Source organism: Oryzias melastigma, linkage group LG17 (assembly GCF_002922805.2).
Source record: "Oryzias melastigma strain HK-1 linkage group LG17, ASM292280v2, whole genome shotgun sequence".
In the NCBI taxonomy this organism is placed as follows: domain Eukaryota; kingdom Metazoa; phylum Chordata; class Actinopteri; order Beloniformes; family Adrianichthyidae; genus Oryzias; species Oryzias melastigma.
In genome coordinates, this window is record NC_050528.1 from 885,654 (window position 1) to 904,245 (window position 18,592).

Genomic DNA, 18,592 nt, shown 5'->3' on the forward strand with positions numbered 1-18,592 from the left:
ATTTGATGGATGATGGATGGATGGATGATGGATGGATGGATGGATGATGGATGGATGATGGATGGATGATGGATGGATGGATGGATGATGGATGGATGATGGATGGATGATGGATGGATGATGGATGGATGGATGATGAATGGATGGATGGATGATGAATGGATGATGGATGGATGATGGATGGATGATGGATGATGGATGGATGATGGATGGATGATGGATGGATGATGGATGGATGGATGATGGATGGCTGATGGATGATGGATGGATGGATGATGGATGGATGGATGGATGATGGATGGATGGCTGATGGATGATGGATGGATGGATGATGGATGGCTGATGGATGATGGATGATGGATGGATGGATGGATGGATGGATGGATGATGGATGGATGGATGATGGATGGTTGGATGGATGGATGTTGGATGGAAGCTAGAAAATCCCCCAAAGACATTGAGGTAAATGATCCAAACACTCATCCTTCATAAATATCTTCCTTCATTCTAATAACCAGGTTTGTGTTTCTTCCTTCGGTTTCTCCGGCCTGAGTTTGAATGGATCCCAACATCAGAGATCCACTCTGACTGTGATCAACCGGATCCTCAAAAAAATCTTCATTGTTTCCAAAACAGTTTCTTCTTTCAGAAAAATGAGGAAGAACTTCTCCCAAAAGACTTTGGCTCAGATGCAGAACTTAGTTCATTAGTGAGCATCCATCCAAACCTGTTCACAGTGGCTAAGTTCAGTCTCTGACCTGACAGAATAAGCTCCGCCCAGAGGGTAGAAGGACACGCTGCACGGAAACGCACCTGTAGAAAGAAGAGGAACGCCGTGAAACGAGTTCTGATTCTTTTTGTTTATTGATGCTTCATGAAGTGAGAAGTAAAACAGCGACAGCTCTCCCGTTTCAGGTGCGAGTCATGTGACTTTATCATTTCTACAAGTTCATTTGGCTGTTTCTCACCTGCTGTTCCTGCACAGGTGATGCTTTTATTTCCCTGAAAACACGGAGAGACGAACAACAAAAATACAGTAAGTGCTTGTTAACACGATAAAGAGTCATTTGTGAGTTCATGTTTTGTCCACCCAGATCCAGAACTTTCTGGACGGATTCGGTTCTTTGGGAACTTCCGGGTCGTGTACTCCTGTGCCTACTGAACTGGATTCAGTGTGTTCTGGCAGAACTGGCTCAGTCCAGCAGGAACAAGCGTGACGGCTCCGTGTCAGGTGGAAGTGATGGCGCCTCCCGGAGGCGTGACGGCGTACCTGTGTGTGCGGCTGCGTGGGCGAGCGCAGCATCAGCAGCTTTCTGCTGACGAACGCCTCCGCCTTCATTTGTCGCGCTTTAATAAGCTGTCAGGACTCTGCGAGCATCCTCGCTAAATTGGGACACAGCAGCTCTGCAGTCATTATGTCCCTGAATGCACTCGGGCTGGATTCACAGCAGCAGAACTTTGGACTCCTCAGAACCAGGAGGAGGGAACGAGTCCAGCAGACTCTTCATCAAGTCAGTCGATGTGTGAAAAAGGGATTAAAGTGATGAAAAAAGAAAGAAAATCTGCAGAAAATGATGTTTCTGCCAAAGGAAACACAAAGAACAGATTTGATTTGATCACTGAGTGAAGAAAAAAATAATTGAAAGAGACAAAAAGATCTGTTTCCTTCACTGCACCACCGCTGGGGGGGGGGGGGCATGTTGGTGCAGGTGAGAGAAGGAGGCGGTCCAATAATACCAGCAACACTCATTTATTATCTCCTCTTTACATCTAAAAATAACTAACAAAGCTTTGCTGGAACACGTCTGATGATCCTCCTGAGGACAAAGCCCCCCCATCCCAGCAGCAGCAGCACCCCAACACAACAACCCCCCCCCACGGCCCTTCCTGTTTGTGTTCTCAGCATAAATGTAAAATAAAAGGAAAGAAAGAAGAAAAGACAGAAATCTAAAACAAACACAATGGTTAAGCTGGGGGGGTGGGGGGGATTTTATAGTCTCATAAAATACAGGCCGATGGAGTCTTTTAAACAGGAGTGTCTAACTTTATCGGAGAGGGGGCCTCAAATTCAAAACACACCTAAGGACGCGGGCGGAACAGCAAGAACATCAATTGAAACCATTTTTAACATAACTAGATATATAACATCACCTGTGATGATGCTACTGTGAATGCTGGAAGCTGAATTTGGCTGATGAAGATGCTAGTTGTGATAGCTGAAAACACTGAAGCTGATAGGCCGCTAAACTGTTAGCTAAATAATAAATTACCCTAAAAAAAAAAAAAAAAACTAAAACAAAAAAATTTGGTTAGCCAAAACAGCTAGTATGTAGCTGAAATATTAGCTAAACTCCCAAACAATCTTAGTAAATGCTAAAATAGTCCAAAAAGCTAACAGAATATCATTTTTTAAAACATTAAAACTGTAACTTTTTGACATAATTATGAATAATAAAAAGGCAGGAATATTATTCCAGAATAAATCAACCTAAACCTTAAATAACTTTCAATATTTTACTCTCCATAAAAATATATTTGTCAAAATTATACGAGTTAGAAATGAGCACAAGATAACATCGGGTCATTAATAACAATAAAATAAAATGATGTGGAGGGCCGGATAGAATTACCTGGAGGGCCATTTCTGCATTTGTCAGTTTTAGCAGTATGCAAATGACTTTAGGATTTCATCAAATCATTTCAGCAATTACAGTCAATTTCTTCAGCAAAAACATTCACACTAGCATCATCTTTTCTAGTTAAAACTGTTGTGAAACACCCTGAGGTTTCTTCTCTTTTTCCCTGGAACCTCTTTTTTAGGAGTTTTTCCTCACAGAAAATGAGATTCTAAGGCTGCATCTGAGGCTCTTCTATTGTGACTCCTGGCTTTAAAGAAAAATGTGAATAAATACTAAATTAGTTAGTTAAGCACATATTCTAGTCAATGCTGCACAATAGCATTATCATACGGTAGAAGTCGCCATGTTTGACTTGATTTGCTTATTTAAAGTAAAGAGGATCTGAAATAATGACTTTATTTTGAAAGGCTGCTGTCAAAAAGAAATAGTTATTGATAGAAAATATAACACTTTTATGTTTCAATTACTGTACAAATTTGAGAATCTCCATTTTATAAATGAATGAGTTTGTGTCCACATAAATATATAAAAGTGTATAGAGAGGCTTGGCGGCTCTCGCTCGGTTTTGATCAGGTAGTAACCAGACGGACGGATCTTTTACTGTTAACGGTTATAGACCGCTGGTAGAGATGTTCAGTTTAGTTTAGCTGTCAACTGTTGTTTACATTTTATGATCTGATTTTATGTTTTTAGACCATTTCTGGTGTGAAACTCATTAAGAAAACTGTTGTGATATTGGGCTAAATAAATAAAACTGAATATAATTACAATGAAGATGACAGCAGTTTGAGAACTCTGTTTTTCAGCTAAAATCCATTTGGTCATTTCTTAAACACACAACCGTTTTCATCTATTTTCCAAAGATAAACCATTTTTCACAGAGAAGTTTAAAATCTAAACATTTTTGTCCAGCATGATTTTAGACTGAACAACTGTCTGATATTATCTAACTTTTCTTGATTTCTTCTCCAGATTTATTGACTGAAAAAACGCCGAAGTGAAAAAAAAAACTTCCTTTATGCTAAAATCAATCATCCAAACTGAGAAACTGTTTGTTATGTTTTTTGCTTTGGGAAAAATGAGCCAAAACAGTTTGAATTAGGAAAAATGATTAAGTGTTCAACCAGAGAAAAGATGAATAAAAATGAACCACCGTGATTTTATCAGAAGATTTAGGTGAAAATGTATTTTTTGTAAAAACTGAACCATCCACCACAGCAGCTCATCCGCTGTCATGTGGTGGTTTGTCCACCAGAGGGCGCGCGCGCGCTGCCCCTCACCTGTCACCAAATTGATCAATTAAAGTGATCTTCCTGTTCGTTCCGGTCGGTGTGTGAGTGTCTGTCGTGTGTTTGGACTGAAGTGACGCTTCAGCGGTTTTTCCCGCCACCGGCTGACCGACCGTCGCGTTTCCTCGCGGGGGACCCCTCCCTCCTTCCCCGCGTCGGCGGCTGCGTGCGTGTGTCCGTGCGCGTGGAGAAGTGTAGGAAGTAACGCCGAGTTTCGGGTCGAACGACGAGCAGACGTCGGGCTTCGTCCCCGGAGACTCCCGCCGCGGTCGGAGCGCGCGCCCACACCGTCACGCTCACCTTTGCACTCCAAGCTCAGGTAAGCAAACGTCACTCCGGCTGCCCCACCTGTGTGCTTGTTGGCGCGCAGAGAGAAACAGAAAAGTCTCTTCTCGGCCTGAAAGGCGCGTTTGGAGCTCCTCGGTGACGCGCTGGAAGTTTTGGCGGCAGTTGGACACCTGTCTCAGTCAGATCCACCTGGATGTTTGTTGAGGATTATTGAGGCTCAGCAGTCAGGCGCGGCTGTGAATCTGTGTGTGCTTCTGCAGGAGGATGATCTGCTCTGAGGAGCGCCTCTGAGCGTCAGGATGAGCGCGGCAGAGACCCCCGACCCGGAGGAGGAGGCGCGCGTGGTCCAGATCTACCTCCGGCAGGACACGGGCGCCTACTGCCCCATCCAGGTCAGCGCCCGGGACACGGCGAGGAGCCTCATCCACAACGCCGTGCTGACGCTGGGCCTGAAGATGAACCAGGCCTACAGCCTGCTGGAGGTCCGGGAGAGCGGCTCCCCGGAGACCCCGCTGCGGCCGGACGAGCGGCCCCTGCAGCGGGTCCTGCTGTGGCCCCCAGAGACGCAGAAGTGGCACCCCAAGAGCAGCGGCTACTTCTTCATCCTGCAGGGGGAGGGCTGCGAGGAGGACCTGGATGACCTCTGTGACCTCCCCACCGTGACCGAGAGGAGCGTCCTGGAGGCCCTGCGCCAGCGCTTCTACGACCGCAAGATCTACACCTACATCAGCAGCATCCTGGTGGCCGTCAACCCCAACAAGTACCTGCCGCTCTACTACAACCCCAAGTACGTCAAGATGTACGAGAACCAGCCGCTGGGCAAGCTGAGCCCCCACATCTTCGCCATCGCCGACGTGTCCTTCAGAGCCATGCTGAGCCGCCAGAGGAACCAGTGCGTCCTGCTGTCCGGAGAGACCGGCTCCGGGAAGACGGAGAGCAGCCGGTACCTCATCCACTGCCTCACGGCGCTCAGCCAGAAGACGTCCTCCAGCGGGCTGGACCGGACCATCCTGGGGTCAGGGCCGGTGCTGGAGGTAGGTGGGAGCTGGTGTCACCTTCATCCCTGCGATCGATCCATCAATCAATCAATCGATCCCCATACTTTATTAATCCCAAGGGAAACGTGACAGTCATGTGACCTAAAGAACAAAATGCTCATTTACACAATAAAGATCTTCAAACTCCTGAGGATCTAAAACGTGTACATTAGGGCTGGGAATCACCGGGTACCTCGACACGGTGTGATGGCTCTCTATCAATAGTGTTCTGATACTTTGATAATCGGTCAAAAGAACTTCTCTAATAACTCACGATATATGAAAAAACAAATATTTTTAGGGAAATGTATTTCCATTTGTTTTCTAGCTTGAACACAATCATAATAAACAAATTGTGTCTCATTTTGTGCATCAAATAATCAACACTTTTGTGCAAATCAGTGATTCTGTCTTTGACAAGCACTGACACAGAATTGTTGTAAACGGAACAAAAAATAAATAATTCAAGAGATATTGGTGCAGCAGGCGCCCCATCTACCTCCGAAGGACCGTCTCTCCAAAGGAATAGAACATTTTACAACCTTTTCAAATGAAAATATAAGATCGATACTCTGTGAGGACCCATCGAGAATCAACCGCAGGACTAAGTTTTCTATCTGTAATGCTGCCGTAACCCTGAAATGTCCCCACCCCGGGACAAATATCTTAAATATCGCGATATATCGCAGTATCGACATCCTGGAACACCCAAACCTTTTAGCTCCTGATCTAAAACGTGCATCTTTTTAGATCCTCAGAAGTTTCTGTGTTTGAAGCTGAAAAGCTGCTAAAGTTCATAAAGTGGATTTGTGTGAAGAACTGGTTTGGTCTTTAAAGAAACAGCAGTTTTCCATCTTATGGAGCAGTTGGTGCTCCTCCACGCTGCTGAACGCCAGACAGAACTCCCAGATTTCACTTTGTCTTCTGGGTGATGAACGTTTCATCTTCGCTGACGCGTTCAGATGCTCTGCAGACATGAAACTGCTGCTGCTGGTTTCTCAGAACCGTTCAGGTTTGCTAATCTACAGGTGATGGTGATGATGAGGTGTTTGTTCTCTCTTTATCTCCTTTGGAGGCTCCCTCTGTCTTCACATTATCAGACCGTCGGGTTTGACACGAGCTCGGCGCCGCTCGCTCTTTTCAGTGCACGTCTGGTTTCTGCATGAAGCACCAAGAACCACAGAGACGCTGCAGCGACCAAACCCTGCGATAAGGAAGCAGTGAGCGTGCACTCAGCTTCTGCTGTAATCAGATCCTCACAGTCTCAGATGGAGGACGGCAGCCGTGTCTGTGGGACGGGGTTCACACCTGCGCCTCTACCTGTGCGCTCGGCGGCCGCGCTGCACGGAGCCCACGTCTCGCTGCTCTCCTGTCACTCATCCCGTCCAGAGCTGCAGACTGAACTGAAAGTAGGCCAGACGCCTTTGGAGGGGAAATCCTCGATGAATCTCAGATCATGAGGCGGTTTACAGGATGTGCTGGGAAGACGCTGCACCACAGGCCCGTTTTTGTGTGGTTTGTTTGGAGCTTTGATAGAAGGGGAGGAGTCCAGCTTTACTTTAGCGCCTCCGGTCTTCGTGAAACAGGTTCGACGTTGAAGGAAACCTTCAGATCTGAAGGATGTTTCCGTTAAAACAGTTTCAGACACGGAAATTAAACTAAAATTACATTTCTGAGTTTCTCTTTATTCAAATCATTGTGAATCAGGAGCTAAAAAGTTTGAAAAAGTTTGTATTTGTGACGCAATAAAAATAATGCAGGGCTCAAAGCTCCGCCCCTTTCTGATACAGACAAATAGATCCATGAACGTCTTTGTTTTCTGAGCTGGAATCTGCATTGAAGCTGTTTAAGTTTTGCACTGTTAACGTTAGGATGTGAGGGACTGTAAGCTAGTGGGAGAGCATGTAAACAAAGGAATGATGGGACGTTAGTGCAGGCTTACCTCCGTCCTGGAAAATAACAATTTTTTATGATTTTGGCTAAAAACGACTGAAAAGACGACTGGGAACGCTTTGGAAACCGATCAGAAGATGATCGCAGTGGGACCTAAACTCTCAGACCCTTTAAACAGATTTGTCTCAAAAACTCAAATATGGACCAAATCTGTGCGGTTCTGAGGATCCGTCAGCGTCTCATTCCTGTACCGACTCTTTTACCTGGATGGAAGTCAGAGAAACCGGTTTGAGTTCAACAATAACGTCGGTCTATCTGTGTCAGGATCACGTTGTCTAAGTAAACATCTTCTCTTCCTCCTGCTAAAGTCACCTCCGTGTTTTTCTGCTCTACCGGTTCTGACGCGGTCCTTTAGCCAGACCCGGTCCATCTTCAGTCCGGATGAGTCGGCTGAGCTTTGCTGCAGGGGCGGGGGTGGGGGGTGGGAATGTGCAGGGCGTTGTCTGAGGGAACGCCGCCGAGCAGAAACGTGTCAGAACTGGCTCGGCCGCCTCCTCCGCTCTGAAAGGGAGTCTCTGCAGGAGGAGACACACTACTGTCACTGCACCTGTGCAGATCCGTTCTCCAGGTGGTTTAAGGTGACTCTCCCGCTGAAGCCTCCCGAGGAGCCGAGGGGTTTGTTTGTTTGTTTACGACGTGGTTCAGACTTCTAAAAACGCCACAGTCCGCTCTGTTGTTTGTTTTTATCTCTATTTACAAGAAACGGTTGCAGAAAACAATAAGTTTGTTTTGAATGTTTGAATAAACCTGATTTATGAAGATTACAAAGATAACTGCAAAGAAATCAATACTGACAAAAAGCTAAAATAATCAAACCCGGGCCGAGCTCCTGACAGACTGCAGGTCTGTCCAGGTCCAACCTGTCATCCAGGAGTTACTAATTAACACCTTAAAAAGGTGAAACATGTCAAACTACAAAGGAAACGAGGAAAGAAAATCACATTTTGGATCCTAGATTACATTATTTATGAAATGAAATGATCTTTTGTAATTCACACTTCCTGTTCCTGCAAAGAACTTAGACTTTTAGGATCTGAGAAGAACAAATGTTGAGGGATTTCAAACCTGCCGTGGTTTTCTTTAAGTCTGGATTCAGACTGGACACATTTGGTTCTCTTAAAGTGAACCAGAGTTTGTTTCCGCGGTGATCTGGAACAAAGTTTCAGTCTGAATCCGGGTCCAGGACCAGGAACCGCCCTCTGACCCGTCTGAGGTGGTCTCGGTTCGTTTCCAATCGGACTGAACTCCGGTTCTCTCCGAGATTCCTCAGTCTGAATACGATCTGCTCTGAGACCGGAATAACTGAACCGTAGCGTCCTCGGTAACCGTCATGCTGCGGTCCTCCACCGCATCAAAGCAGCAGTAAAACCTGATGAACCTGACCTTCTTACAAACACTCAAATGTGGTCAGAGAAATAAAAAATGTAACGATTGAGCAATCTTGACAAAGATTGACAAATCACCTCCATCTTTCTCTTTTTGTTTTGGCCCGCCCCGTAACTGTTGACCAATGACTGAAGAGATCTTTAGTCACATGGTTTTGTTTACAAGCTTTGGTCTGGAAAACGATGGTTGACTACAGTCTGAATGCAGACCAAACACGAGGTTCAGGACTTGGTTTGTTTATTGTGGAGCCACGTCCTTTGACCTCACCACAAAATGACCACATAGCCATTTTCTAAACCCATTTGTCCCTTTCTGGGTCACGAAGCTGCCGGAGTCTAACTGTTGGGTAGGTACACCTGGACAGGTCGTCAGTCTGTCACAGGGCCTCAATCACTCACCTAGGGACAGGTGTGTGTATTGTACACAGTTATGTATTTGCAAACTTCACACAGAAAGGTCCAGCTGGGACTTGAACCACAGACCTCCTCGCTGTGAGGTGAGAGTGCTAACCACTGCACCACGGTCCTGCACAGAGTGACAAAAGATGTTCCCCCATAAGCTTCAGTCCCAGCTGTCCTTACAGGTGGATATGGACGTCCTACCTGTACGGGACACAGGTGACCTTCAGGAAATATGAAGGCCATAGAGCGCTCAGTGAACCGTAGAGAGAAAATCCTCATTTTATCTATGGGCGTGCTGCGGGCGACAGGTCGTGTGAACACTTTCACAACAGGTGAGGGTCAGTAAGGGAGATGCAGGTGTGTTGTATAGATTTTTTTAGCTCCGCCCCCAAATCCTGCAGACTGAACAAGCATCCCGTTAGGAAGCACTAACGGCTTCAGCGTGACGTAAGGAAACGTATTGATAAAATGATGAATTCAAAGAAGAAAAATGTCAGTTTTATCTCTGAAAGTCTGAGTTCTGCAGAGCTTTTGTTCTTGAAGACGATGAAACAGAGAAAACGTCCCTCATCTACTCCAGCTGGCTGACCACAGCTCTTCCTGGAGGAGGAGCCTGCTCTTATGCTCGGCCTCCTTTTTGTTTTCACACCGCTGATGTAATTTTGTCTGAGAAGGAATTAAAGGGATCAATCCTGGCATGTTTGCAGAAGCTTTCGCTCTCTGAAGGAGCATTGTAGCCGAAAGCTTCTCAGGACCAGAACATCTGACTGGGCCTTCAGCCAGAACCGCAGAAAATCCAACGCAGAGGCGGGTCACTCAGAGCCGGGGTTAGGGTCAGACCTGAGGAACGCTCGGCTAAAAAATCTTCTCCTTCAAGATCTGTGTGCTGACCTCTGTTTGTGTCCAACATGATGTTCATCTGAAACAAAAGGAAAAGGAAAAAGGATTTTGTGATGTTGATTATTATTATTTTTTGCTTTATTTGTCATGAGACATTTTCCAAACCTTCCTGCTGTTGCCAAACAGTTCACAGTTCTGCTTCTGCAATTTCGTGTTTGGAGCTCCTGGTGCCTTCAGGCGTCTGAGGAGCTTCACATTCCAGCAGCAGTGGATTGAACTGGAGAGGGCGTGGCCAAAAGGGCAACTTCAGTCAGGAAAGTTCAGGAAAACTGTTTGGAGTGAACTCTGGAACAGGTTTCAGGGGAACGTTTCCAGGAAGAAACAACCTCAGCAGCCAGTCCACGGTTTTCCAGGGGGGCGCCATGACGGTGGTCATTCAGGGGGCGCCATGACGGTGGTCATTCAGGGGGCGCCATGACGGTGGTCATTCAGGGGGGGCCATTTCCGCGGTCATTCAGAGGGCGCTATCTCTGTGGTCATTCAGTGGGCGCTATGCCGGTGGTCATTCAGGGGGCGCCGTCCACGGTCATTCAGGGGGTTCCATTCCCGTGGTCATTCAGGGGGCGCCATGCCTGTGGTCATTCAGGGGGCGCCATGTCCACGGTCATTCAGGGGGCGCCATTCCCGTGGTCATTCAGGGGCGCCATGTTTCTGGTCAGCCAGGGAGGCGCCATGTCCGTTCTCCAGCTTTGCCCTGGCCTCTGCAGCAGGTGAACAGGTGGAGTAACGTCATGTCATGGGGTCAAGGGTCATAGGGTGTTTAGAAGGCCATGCTGATGCTGCACAGTTGGAGGATCATTTTTTTTGGTGGAGGCTGTATGATGGTGTGGGGCACCTCCCTCACTGGTAAAGCGAGACTTGTCCTCACTGGAGACGATTCCATCGCAGACAAACGGATGAGATCCAAATCTTACCCGTCTGGAGCCAAACTATCCTCCAACATTCCTTTCCTTCCTTTGTTAAACATGAAAACTTCAGTTTTTAGTCTGACAAACGCAAGAATTCACTTTTAAAGACTCGTTTTAATGTTTCCATCTGAAAACTAACCATGTCTCACATTAAAACTGTGTATTCCTAATGCAAACCACAGCATAAGCGGCGACTGTATCTGTCATTTCTGCTGCTTTAATGTGCAGAAAGAAAATTCCTCTGACAGCAGACGGATTTTCTGTTCATCAACGTGTTCTTAATAACAGGTTAGTTTACAGAAACGCTCCGAAAATCTCTACAGTGTTTGTTTACCCATTCTATTGGACCTAAATATTTGTTTTTAGGACGATTTGTTCAACTTTAACGTTATTGAATCACTTCATATTAACGATAGAACAAGTCTTCACAGTTTGACTCCAGTTTAAAACAGAAGTTCATTTCTGACCCAGAGAGACGATCCGTGTTTGAAAGCAGAAATGAGACTGATGGACGTTGGCGGTGACTAAACCCTCTGATGCTGCAGCTGATTTCCTGTTAAACGTCATTTCTGCCATCATGGGACAAAAACAGGAGATTGCAAAGATTTAGAATCTACCAGAAGAAAAGAAAGTTTCTCAGAAAATCCTGTTTACGTCTCTGACTTTAAATGACTAAAAATAAACTGTAAGCCAGAAGAGGGAGGAGTTTCAGTAAATTCAGATATAAAATGCATATATTAATAATTAATCATCCATTTTAGTTAAATAGCACTTGAATAGTAAAGATACTCAAAGCTGCTTCAAAAAAACAAATTAAGAAAAAAACAGTAATAAGAAACATTCAATATAAAGATGGAAATACAAATAATAAAATACAATTAAAGATTAAAAGCAGTTTTAAAACGACGTCAGTGGAACTGTTAAATATAATGTAAACCATTTTTTTAAAATCATTTTTAAAAATATTTTTTTCCCATGAAATCAGGACAAACGAGAATAGAAACAAATGAATTTTTTATTTATGTTATAACGTGTTTTGAAAATGTTCTGGAGATCAAAGCACATTTGAATCATTTCTGATTATTGGTTATTTACTGGAGTATTCTAATCGCAGTGATGAGTTTTGTTTGTGAAATCGTCTTTCAGGATTAAATCTGGACATTTTCTAAAACCTTCTCAGGTTTCTTCACGTCTCCTGACTGACACCGTTTCACGTTTTTGCTCTAAAACGTTGTTTTCTGTCTCTGGGGGACTCAGGCTTTCGGCAACGCCAAGACGGCGGAGAACAACAACTCCAGCCGCTTCGGGAAGTTCGTCCAGCTGAACTACCTGGAGAGCGGCGTGATCAGAGGGTGAGGCGGGAAAATGCTGCAGACGGTTTTCCTGCAGCTTCTGCTCACGTTCTGCTCTCGTCCTGCAGGGCCGTCATCAACAAGTTTTTCCTGGAGAAGAGCCGCGTGGTTTCCAGAGACAAAGAGGAGAGGTGAAACGTCTCCAACAAACCTTTCCTTCCATGAGCTGCCTCGGGATCGTCCTCCGTTATCCGAACGTAAAGCAGCTCAACTGAAACCTCTGTGACCTCTGACCTGCAGGAACTACCACGTCTTCTACTATTTGCTGGCGGGCGCGTCCAAAGACGAGCGGGAGCAGCTTCACCTTTTAAAGACACAGGATTATCTGTACCTGAAGCAGGTAAACTGACCTTTAACCCCCACTCACAGGAAGAAGCGGCTGGCGGCTATCAGACGAGATGAAACTTTATTGATGAACGGGGAAAGTCGGCCTGTAGATGTTTGATGTAAGCCAAGTTGCAGCTCATGTCACGTGATGAACGGAGGTCATGTCAGGTCGCAGCTGTTCTATATTCTTTAACTGTAGAGAGACGAGGTTTACATGCATTATGATGAGGGGCCAGCGTTTGTTTTGGTTGAAGAAATTCTTTAAGATTATTTTAAAACTTCATCCTGGAAAAATGCTTCCTCATTTCTTCATGCACACGTAAAGCTTGCATGACTCAACCTCTGTAGATCTACCAGAGACGACTGAAGCCAAACTGCTTTTAGTTTTCAGAAAGAGTGAATTCAGCTTCAGAAATGAGGCTGAAACTTTTCTTCTTTTGTAGTTTTTTCTGTTTAGAATCAAACCAAAGAAAAGTAAAAACTATGAAAATTTCCGGTCAGCAGAAGCATCACAAAAACACTTTGAGATGCAGATCTGTTCATTCTTCTCTGATCGAGCAGAAAGTCTCTTCCTGTTTCCATTCCTGACTTTCGGAGGTCTTCTTCTCGTCTGTTTCCTCCCCGATCTGCAGGAAAACCTCTGTTTAGATGATCAGGAGAAACTGGCACAGGAGTACCAGAGGCTTCACCAGGCCATGGAGATGGTCGGCTTCCTGGCCTCCACCAAGAAGCTGTACGTATTCCACATTCCAGACAGAGGAACGGAGCGAAGCAGGAAGTCGGTTTCTGTTTTCACCGGTGTTTTCTTTGAGCAGAGATTCCTCTTTTTATTCTGGAACTTGCTGACACTTGTCAGCGAGATGTGAAAGATCAGTATCTCCACGCAAACTCATCCGACGGTTCTCCTAAAGAGGAGAGTCAAACTCAATCACAACGGGCCAAAATCCAAAACACACCTGAGGTCGAACAGGATAAACATTTATGGAACACTCTAAAAATACATTTTTAAAACGTATAGCATTACCTGTGATAATGCTAGTGTGAATGCTGGAAGCTGACTGTTGAAAATGCTGAAACTGATGGATGAAAACACTGAAGCTTAGCCAAAACGGCTAGTATGTAACTGAAAAAATAACTAGTCTTCAAAATGGCCAAAAAAACTGAAAAAAAACTAAATTAGCCAAAACAGCAACTATGTAGCTGAAATATTAGCTTAGCCCCATAAAACCCTAAAAAAAAAAGCCTAAATTGGCCAAAAAACAGCTAGCATGTAGCTGAAGTGTTAGCTAAGTTCCAAAAAAGCCGAAAAAAATCTTAAATGCCAAAATATTCCAAAAAGCTGCAGAATGACAATTTTTAAAACATTAAAACTGTAACTTTTTAACATAATTCTGAATAATAAAAAGGCAGGAATATTAATCCAGAATAAATCAACTTAAACCTTAAATAACTTTATATCTTTATGAAGAGTAAAATATTATTTTGTCAAAATTATCCAAGTTAGAAATGAGCTCAAGATAAGATCGGGTCATTAATAACAATAAAATGATCTGGAGGGCCGGATCCGGCCCCCGGGCCACGACTCTGACACGTCTCTTAGAGGACACAGTTTGTTTCTTTTCAGGGAAACTTTCTCTCCTTTTGGTTGCAGTTTAAGGCTTTTCCCTTCAAATCTGGAGCTAAACCGTCTAAACGGAGACTTTCCAGACGTTTCCACGTTCTGCTCTGGTGCCACAAACAGGCTGCAGCTTGTTGAGCCGAAGCAACTATTTCAGAACACGCCTGACAGCATCAAGACACGACGTGCAGCTGAAAGCAAAAGAAGAGAGCTGCTCTGCTTCGTTCAGGGAAGAGCTCCGCTCTGCAGAAGGTTTCTGCTGGTCCAAACAGAATCCTCCACAAACGTCTTCATGTCTTTGAATCATGAGCTGCTAGTTTTCTGTGAAAACAGCAGAAACGCTCAGAGCTGTGGAGCAGATTCACTCCAACAAAACGAACTCTGAAGTTTAAAACCAGAACCAAACCATTCAAACGGTTTTATTGCAAATGTGAAACGTTCAAATGGATCCAGAACCGTCCTGTTTCCTGTCTCCACAGCATATTTTCGGTCCTCTCTGCCATCCTGCTCCTGGGCAACGTGACCTTCTCCTGTCCGGAGGACTCTCCGGTTCTGGAGGTCGGACCGGCAGAGGTCATAGACACGCTGTCGGACCTGCTGAAGGTTGGTCTGCCTTCAGCCCGACGGACGTTTGGACCCGAGAACCCGGTCCCTGACGTTCTGTTGAGGTTCTGCTGTCATTTTAGGTGACAAGGGAACGTCTGGTGACGACGTTGACCAAGAGGAAGATCGTGAACGCCCACATCTCTGCGGTGTCGCAGTACTCTCTACAGGAGGTAGGAGGCTGGACGGCACGTCCCTCTTCCTGTCTTCTTGTTTTCCATCATCTAAAGTTGTTTTCACATCAAAACCTTTTCCTGTTGTTAATCCCTGATGTTGGATTAGCCTGAAGGTCGATCACCTTAAAGTGAAGCTCAGGTTCAAGAAACCACATTTTAACGTTCCTGCGACCATTTTATTCATACAGTGTCTAAACTGCAGGAGCGCACTGATGCTCCGCCCCCTGAGGTTGGACCTGCTTCATGAAGAAAATCAGAAAAGTCTGAACTCTTGCCCTCAGATAAAACCTCACATTCCTCTTGTTTCTCTGCTCTTCATCTGTTCCCTGATTGGCTGATCCAAAGCTACTTATGACGCCTGGCGTGTTCGATTCTGATCAACACGGATGAAGGGGGGATGTCACGTGTGCAAACATGAGCGCAGGTTTTACAGACATGTTCTTGCGTCTGTGCAGACGAGAACACGAGTTCAGGCCGCTGGACGCTCCACCACATGAACACTGATGAAAAGCATGTTTCCGTGTGTCTAAGCGTGAATCAGAAACCTCTGAGGGCCGGTGTGACTCTCCGCTCGCTCCTTCAGGCCGTGGCCGCCCGGGACTCCATGGCCGTGTCTCTGTACGGCGCTCTGTTCGACTGGATCGTCTTCCACATCAACCACGCCATGCTCAACAAGCGGGACGTGGAGGAGTCCGTCTCCGTGAGTCCTCCTCGCCGGCGCCGTCCTTCAGTAGACGTCCGGGCTCAGCACGTCCGTGTCTTTCAGTGCTTGTCCGTTGGGGTCGTGGACATGTTCGGCTTCGAGAATCTGCGCTGGAACGGCTTTGAGCAGCTGTGCATCAACTACGCCAACGAGGTGCTGCAGCACTACAGCAAGCAGCAGATCTTCAGGACTCAGCAGGTCGGTGTTTGAGCGGGTCTGGGTCTGGAAAAAACCTGACCAGAACCTGACCAGAGTCACCACTGGTTCACCTTAACCCTTTATTTATTTATTTATTTATTTATTTATTCCAACTTGTCCTGTCCAACAGCTGAGCCAACAGATGTGGGCTGAGAGCTTCTTGTGTTGGGCAGATTTTACTGTCACAACAGGGATTTATTGAGTATAAACCCCTGTTGTATTTAATGCTAAACTTTATTTATATTGATTATAATTTTATTTTATTTATTTTTCTTTGTTGTTGGACCGGACGGAAAAAAGAAGGGGGGGGGGAGAAGATGGCAACAGAGGGAAGCAACATCATAAAACAACCAGGACTAAGTGATAAACTAGAATGGGCGGGGCCTGTCTACACACACACTCTATAGTTACTCACACACTTGTTGGCCAAAATAGTCTCTACATTTAAACTGAACATACTCACATATACTATACATATACTACACATGTACTCAATTCAACTGTAACAGCAGCTCACACACTCCATCATACAAACCCATTCAGATAAAGACTTTCATTCTGTCACACAGACTATTATCACATTAACCCTTTAGCTGCCTGCTCAACCAAACGATCAGGAATAATTAGAAAACAATCTTTTAAAAATAGTGATTGTGTGTATTACTCCAAAAGTACGGAGCCCCCAAAGGGACATTGAAGAAAAAAAATGAAGATGAAAAAATTCTGGTTACAAACAAATAGTAACTGGTGATTTATTTATTTATTTATTTATTTTTACATTTTTTTTCTTCAATTTTTGTGAAAAAAAATAATTGTTTTCAGCTAACCTCTGGTGTGCTCCAGTTATTAACCTGAACATTTTTTTTCAAAATTAGAAAAAACTTCTGGTCAGTCACTTGTGGGTGACCCGGTTAGTAACTAGTAATTTTTTATCTTTTTACTTCAATTTTTAGAAAAACATTTTCTTTAGTTACTGTCTGATGCGCACCAGTTACTAACATTCTTTTTTTTTATTTTATTTTTTTACGGAGCTCCTATGTACTTTTAGAAAAAGAAACAGCTTTGATGTCTCTATAGGGGCTCCGTACCAAAGGAATGAGCAACACAAAAAGTACCTTTTTTTGTTTTTTTTTTTTTTCTTTTTTGGATACTTGGAGGATTAAAAGAACTTTATGTTTACATCTTTCATTTTTCCGAATTTAGCCTCTGAATATTTACCATAATTGAATTATAACAGTGTTCTATTTTTCTACAGAACTTCCGTTTAATGACTTCAAATCCAAGTTGAGAGCACAAGAGGGATACTTTTATTTGTAACTGTTTTTAAATTAAATAATGCTTTTATTTTCTGACTGTAAATCATTTTACTGCCTCTTGGCAGCGACTCTCTTGTAAAAGAGATTTTACAAGACTTCCTGGTTAAATATTCATTAAAAAGCAAAAAATAAGAAGCTTATTCAAGTTCATTTCAAAATAAAATGCATCCTGTGTCCAAAATAAGGTCCAGCTGCAGCAGATTTTCTTTAAATGTCATTTAAACAAGTAAAAGACGACCTTTTCTATCATTAGGACTTTTACTGTAAAGAAAAATTGATGTAGAATCCACATTTTAAAATCTTTACGTGTAAACACAATTCAGTTCTTTAAGAACTTTGCATTTAAACACAAAAATAGTCACTTTTGTGCAGCATAAATTAAATGTAACTAATGTTCTTAATATTTATTCACATTCATTTTTTTAAACCTAAGAAGCCCCAATGTGCCCATAAAAGAGCTGCATCATCTACCAGGTGGGAGCCACAAAGTCTCAATTCATCATTTAGAAAAATTAGAGATCAGTTTTTGTTTTTTGATACTATCATAATAAATCTAAATGACCTTTTTAGTTTTTTTATGGCAGAAAAAGCATAAACAAAAAATATCCTAAATATGAGATAGTTTGTAACTTTTGACAGAGGTTCACATGACTTCCTTTCAAAATAAGACATTCTGTGTCACATGGTTTAAATACAGTTTGATTTTTTTTCTTTACTTTTTTTACTTTACAGTTATTCTAAAAACTACCATTTTTCTTGAACCAGAGAACCACAATGGATGAGTAAAAGAGCCTCGTGTGTGTCTGGAGCCGCAGGTTGCAGAGAATAAACGTTGAAGTCTGATGTGCGTTTCAGGAGGATTACGTGTCTGAAGGCCTCGTCTGGACAAACGTCCCGTTCCCCGACAACAGCAGCTGCATTCAGCTGTTCAGCCGCCAGCCGGCCGGCATCTTCAGCGTTCTGGATGAGGAGAGCAGGTGGAGAACGTCTGTTTTTCTGCAGGACACGTCGTTGCAGAGCCATTATTTTGAAAAACCTGTTTCCCTCTTCATTCATAGTTGATCAGTGTCTGTGTCTCCTCAGCTCACATAAAACCGCCAACCAAACGCTGATGAAGAAGTTAGCAGAGCTGCAGCACAGCAGCTCCTCCTTCGTGTCCTCTTCATACGCAGAGCGAACGTTTGTCGTCCAACACTTTGCAGGGACGGTTAAATATCACATCCAGGTAACGTGGCCGCTCTGCAAACACCTGTGAGTGTCACTTCCTGGTAGCTGGTTCCAGCTCCAGATAAGACGGTGTGGGAAAACGGGAAAAATCTTTAACCTGGTAAATGATTAATCTATGACGACGGTGGAGGCGGGGCTCTCCGAGAGCAGGAGGAGTCTGTCTGAAACATCTCCGTCCTCCTCCAGGAGTCTGTCTGAAACATCTCCGTCCTCCTGCAGGAGTCTGTCTGAAACATCTCTGTCCTCCTGCAGGAGTCTGTCTGAAACATCT

At 44.3% G+C, this 18,592-nt stretch overlaps 1 protein-coding gene across 3 annotated transcripts in view; it reads left to right on the forward strand.

Annotated features, from left to right (window-relative positions):
* Positions 1-2,573: 2,573 nt before the first annotated feature.
* Positions 2,574-18,592, forward strand: part of myo9b (myosin IXb) — a 33,525-nt gene continuing 17,506 nt past the window's right edge. For 2 of the 3 annotated variants that reach the window (XM_024273730.2, XM_024273733.2), the window contains exons 1-12: positions 2,574-4,247; positions 4,477-5,250; positions 12,059-12,153; positions 12,222-12,284; positions 12,394-12,493; positions 13,113-13,213; positions 14,578-14,701; positions 14,785-14,874; positions 15,461-15,577; positions 15,644-15,778; positions 17,950-18,071; positions 18,178-18,319. In XM_024273730.2, the coding sequence (XP_024129498.1) occupies positions 4,516-5,250; positions 12,059-12,153; positions 12,222-12,284; positions 12,394-12,493; positions 13,113-13,213; positions 14,578-14,701; positions 14,785-14,874; positions 15,461-15,577; positions 15,644-15,778; positions 17,950-18,071; positions 18,178-18,319 (1,824 nt within the window). In that variant the 5' untranslated portion in view covers positions 2,574-4,247; positions 4,477-4,515. The remainder of the gene's footprint in view (positions 4,248-4,476; positions 5,251-12,058; positions 12,154-12,221; positions 12,285-12,393; positions 12,494-13,112; positions 13,214-14,577; positions 14,702-14,784; positions 14,875-15,460; positions 15,578-15,643; positions 15,779-17,949; positions 18,072-18,177; positions 18,320-18,592) is intronic. The other variant, XM_024273732.2, reaches the window with a different exon arrangement.